The sequence below is a fragment of the Nelumbo lutea genome, chromosome 1 (genome assembly GCF_056320005.1).
Source record: "Nelumbo lutea isolate HS-2025 chromosome 1, American lotus-T2T, whole genome shotgun sequence".
NCBI classification, from domain to species: Eukaryota; Viridiplantae; Streptophyta; class Magnoliopsida; order Proteales; family Nelumbonaceae; genus Nelumbo; species Nelumbo lutea.
This window is the reverse complement of record NC_142684.1, coordinates 29215184-29220696: the sequence shown is the minus strand read 5'-3', so window position 1 is coordinate 29220696 and position 5513 is coordinate 29215184. Positions and strand designations below refer to the sequence as shown.

General features: G+C 31.8%; 1 protein-coding gene across 1 annotated transcript; it reads right to left on the bottom strand.

Annotated features, from left to right (window-relative positions):
- Positions 1–559: 559 nt before the first annotated feature.
- LOC148874116 (exopolygalacturonase-like) lies at positions 560–2326 on the bottom strand. Its single transcript, XM_088986085.1, has 4 exons — positions 2119–2326; positions 1708–2019; positions 1100–1612; positions 560–991 (listed from the first exon to the last, which is right to left on the bottom strand). The coding sequence occupies exons 1-4, from the start codon at positions 2236–2238 to the stop codon at positions 740–742; spliced, it is 1197 nt and encodes a 398-aa protein (XP_088842211.1). The 5' UTR covers positions 2239–2326; the 3' UTR covers positions 560–739.
- Positions 2327–5513: the final 3187 nt, after the last annotated feature.

Genomic DNA, 5513 nt, shown 5'->3' with positions numbered 1-5513 from the left:
AATTCAAAAGATAAACCAAGAAGGACGTTTACTACCAAGGAGAAGCCTATTAAGAAGCATTGTATTATTCCTATGTTTGTAGTGCCATATCATGTTTGTGAGTGTAGAGTTAGTGGTTTGCTAGCTATGCTCTAAGATAAAACACACTGAAAGTTTGGGATAGGACCCATAAAGACTATCCAAGGGTATCTAGTCTTTTAAGTAAGAAATTGAAGTCATGTTGTAAAATAAACGATAAGACCTCTAAGATTATCCATTATAACAATCTTGCCGGCACCTAGGAAGTGCAATTGGTTATATACCCTTTGTTGGCACCTTCCTCTTAGGTTAGGCTACTTGGGGCAACAATAAGACCAATTTTGGGTGTGTTAGACTACCCTTTGATATCTCACTAGATGAATTTGATGATCTTAATAAATACTTGGAGAACCTTAATGAATTTTGTTAAGGCCCTAGGAATTTCTTTCCCTTATCAAGCTCAAGTTTTAATGAGATCCAAGTTATTAGATGATTGTGCCAACTACCAATTAGAAGGATCCCTTGATTAAAGGAAGTAAAATTAATTTAAAGCCTTGGAGATATCCTATATTAGATGTAGGGATGGGAACAATGCAAATTTAGGGAGGGTTTTGTAAATTGTAAACCCACATCCAATAAGTTGTAAAATAGCAAAATAGCTTTGCACACACATCAAAATTTCAATTATTTAATTAAAACATGTAGAATTATTAAATATCCTTCACGCAGTTGTTCCTGCATTGGGTGGAGCGCAAATAGGTGGAACCTGATGGCCAGTAAAAGTGGGCTTGACATTTAAACACGTAGAATTTCCGGGTCCTAGTGGTCCATTATAAACCAAGTTGATTTCTCCAATCTCCACATTCTCACAAGGCACAGCTGGACTGCATGAAATTATTACACATTCTTGTGTTGCCGAAGTTCCATGAATGTTTTCAAATTTAACTCCACTCACCTTAACACGTGATGGTTGCTGCAAAGAAGAAAAATAGAAAAAAATATATCATTAATCCCACTAAATCTTTATGTTGTACTAAATTTTCCTTATATATGTATATACTAAGTAAAAAAAATTGCTTACCGTGTCACAGATTGCGTGTGGACAGTAGTTTTGGTCTAAGATAATTGGATTAGAGACATTGTTCATAACTATACCAATAAAAGAGATATCGGAAGCACTTCCAGGCTTAGAGTTGGGCCATGTTTTAATCCTCACACCATTAGCCGTATTTGTCAAAGTGCAATCACTTACATGCACTCCAACCACTGGTTCTTCATTGTCATATTTGCCTAAACTTCCAATGCTAATGCCATGCCCTGGTCCACATGTTACCTTGCTGACAGTTAAATCTTTAGTACCATCACCAGCTGAGACGCAATCATCACCTGTTCCAATTGTAGTATCCAAAATTTTCACTCCAGTTGATCTTCCAACATGGATGCCATCAGTGTTAAGACTGTTCTCTGGTGCTGTCACGGTGACATGTTGGAAAGTCACATTGTTTCCACCGAATAGAAAAAGGTTAAACATCTTGCTATTCAATGAGGTTATGTCATGGATGACACCATTGGTGATAAAGTTGAATCTTACGTTCTGTTAATTGTACCAAAACAAAAGTTTAATAAATTTTAATGTCATAGCAAAATAGAGTTTGGATTAATTGTACTTAATTCATCGAAAAAACTCACTGTTGGCAGTAGCCGACAAGTGTCAAAATGTAGGCTACAATCGTTCGCTTTCCAAGCCTGTTGTCCTTGGCCATCGAAGGTTCCACCTCCAAACACTGTGAGGCCAGTGATGGTTTCAAAAACAACCCAGGCATCGGATTTAAAGGCAGATGGATCGGCTGGAGCCTGTACCACCCCTTCAATCCGAAAGTTTATTTGTCCTTTGCAGGGTCCTAGAAACTTCACTTCATTCAATGTATACGTCCCTTTTGGAATAATAACTTGAGCTGTCCCTGTTGCTGCGCATGCATCTTTCCAAGCGTTCAATAGAGCCTTGAGTGTGTTCGTGTTTATACATACACAACAAAACTTATAATGAATTTGACATTCTACATATTGAGTAAATATCATTAAAGTCTGTCAAACTCTAACCTGTGTGATGTCTGCACCGGCTGCTCCACCATACTTTGTCACGTCAAAATCTTGGGCATCTGCAACACACAACAAAACGAACAATAGAAATACGATTTGAAGATTCAATTTGGAACCCATTTTCTATTCTTGCCCTTCTACTTTCTTCTTCCTCTTAGGATCTATTCTCAATTGGTGCTAGAGTTTAAATGTTGATTATATATATAATAGAAGGTGTTCATGGTCTTCCACTTTATCAAAGTTACAAAGGCCAAAAACCTTGCAAAGCCAACCACATGTCAATAGGCTAGGTTACCAATAACAAAAACCTTTCCTAAATATAGATCCAGGTCTACAATTCATCTATTTTCCCTCTCATTTTCCTCATTCTTCCCCTATTAAGGAGAGACCCATGTTTATGAGCACCTGACCCTACATGTTAAAATAGACATTTCCCTTCTTTTGACCTACCCTCTCTCATTTTCTCTCCCCTACCACCCCAGCTAAGTCATCTTGCCTTTTGTGTTATTTAATTAAATAAAATATGTTTTACTAACTTTTGTGTTCATCCAAACAAATAATACATATTTATGATTAACAATTCCAACTAAAAAATAAAAGAAATAATTTTTCAAATTAGCATTTTATAACTATATGAAATAAATAATCTATCAAATTCAAATTTACATCAAATGGTGATTTTAATCATAAGAAATTTATACAAATAAAATATTAATAAGAGAATAACTATCTTAACACTTCAAATTTATAAATTTGTGCATGATATATATCTTACAATTTTTATATATTTGTAAAATTATTAGTTGATATTTTAATCTATGTTATATAACATTAGGCCACTCACCTACTACCCAAATAGAAGAATAGTTTCTTTTGTTAGATTTAAAAATATAAATTTTTATACAAATAAAATTATGTGGTATAACCATATGGTGAATCTTTTATGCAAAATTGGTGGAATTCAATGGTAGAAAACAAAAATGCCTTAAATATGGGATTTAATGAGAGAATGGGAGTTAATACCTTAATCATATGTCTTATTGAAGGGAATTTGATGAATTAAAAGTGATGACAATGAGGACAATAATTTTAAGATTCTTATTAGAACTTATGTAACAAAGGTGGGTCTGGATCTAGCACAAATACAAGTGTGTGGACCTAGTTGTGTAACCAATTGTAAATTAACTGATCAATGTTCCTTATGCTTGGGACCCACATGGGATATGAGCCTCATGTATATAGAAACACTAGTGTGTTCACTTGTGATTGGCTACACACCTAAGTTTGCACACTTGTGTTGAGACGGAATGTGCTCTGTACACCAACCTCATAGCACACTTAGCCATGCATTGGGAGCATCTCCCATGCATGTATGTTGTCATTAAGAGATGTTCCCAATGCACAAGTACAATGTGCTATGAGAGGATGGTGTGAGGATTAAATCCAAATTTACTTGTGTTCATATATAGTAGATCTCCTGGCAAGAAAGACTAATTGAAACATAATGTGCTGATGGATTTGTTGCCTTTCAACTTTAAGACTTATATTTAAATTGTCTTGTATTTTAATTTGTTGTTTAACCAAACATTCAAATTGATTAGCTTATCACCCATACAATAAATTTAATCAAGAGTATGTTTCAATTTTACTAGTAGAAAAAACATTAAGTTGGTTAACAACCAAATGACCTTATTGGTTGACTATTGACCTATTTAACTAGGTCAATAGGACATGAGAAAAGACTTTTTTTTGGTATTTTTAGCAGTTTTCATTATTAATAGCAATAAATTCAATTTGCATATTTTTTTTAATATGGATATATAATATGATATTAAAAGATATGCTCTTTTTTTTGCAAATTTAGTAAAAATTGATATATTATTATTATTATTTAATTTATTAATCTCATGTTATCTTGTTAGGTTAGGAGGAAAATACAGTTTCAATTGATTTTTATAACATACATTTTTTGTTAGTGATTATTTATCATATGCCTAAATCAATTGGTTACAAAAAAACCAATAACTTAACCACCATGCCATTGTTGTAGCAAATCAAACCACTAAACCATTTAACCCAGTATGTGGATTATGGGTCAAACATTAATTCTCTTGCTCCTGATTTTAATTTTATTTCTATCATTGATAAAGGATCATTATTATTTCATACACTTACTTTTTTAATATGACAAATACACACTAATGGAAATGAACCCACATTTTCTACAAAATTTCTATTTTTAAGAACCTTTTGTTTTTATTTATTTATTTTTAATTTTTATTACTTGAATTAAGGCATTATAGATTGACCCATTTAACCAAGATGATTAAATTACTTACCCACCACCTAGATGGAAATAATGGATCATATCCATCTGTTAGCATTATTGGCCCTATGTAATTTGATGATCACAAATTCACTAAGGGCACTAATGTGTATGAAGAACAAGTATGCAGATATTGTAGTTGTTTCCATAGATGGATTAAGTGGTACAATGAGAGAATAGATTTAAAACCTTATGTATGAGACCTGATGAAATAGAATATGAAAATGGTTTTATTTCTAATTTGTTTTAAGTTTTATGTGCCATTTTCATCATTAATACAACTATTTCTTGTTTATCACACTCATGTTTGTCTAACATGATGAATATATAATATTAAAGATGTGTTCATATTTTGTACAAGTTATATTCCTTTTTGTATTTTTTGTATTTCATTTATTTTGAATTTTTATTGTTCAATTATTACATCATGGGTTGGCCCATTTGATTCAAAATGGTTGAACTTCTTACCATCACCTAGATGAAAGAATAGATTTAACACCTTATGTATGAGACCTGATGAAATAGAATATGAAAATGGTTTTATTTCTAATTTGTTTTAAGTTTTATGTGCCATTTTCATCATTAATACAACTATTTCTTGTTTATCACACTCATGTTTGTCTAACATGATGAATATATAATGTTAAAGATGTGTTCATAATTTGTACAAGTTATATTCCTTTTTGTACTTTTTGTATTTCATTTATTTTGAATTTTTATTGTTCAATTATTACATCATGGGTTGGCCCATTTGATTCAAAATGGTTGAACTTCTTACCATCACCTAGATGAAAATATAGTTTTGTTTCTGAGTTGATTTAAAAAATATGTCTACACTATTAAAATTGTTATGAATGGACTTAATTAGTAGAATTTAATGATAAGAAACAAAAACGCCTTAAACATTTGAGTCAATGAGGCAAAATGGTAGTTAACATCATAAATGTTGGATTTAATGAGAGAAAATTTAATAAACTAAATAATAATATTTAGATTACCATTTTTTCCCTCACAATAAAGAGGGACCATATTTCAAAAAGAATACTATTTTAGTCAAGAAAAACCCCAT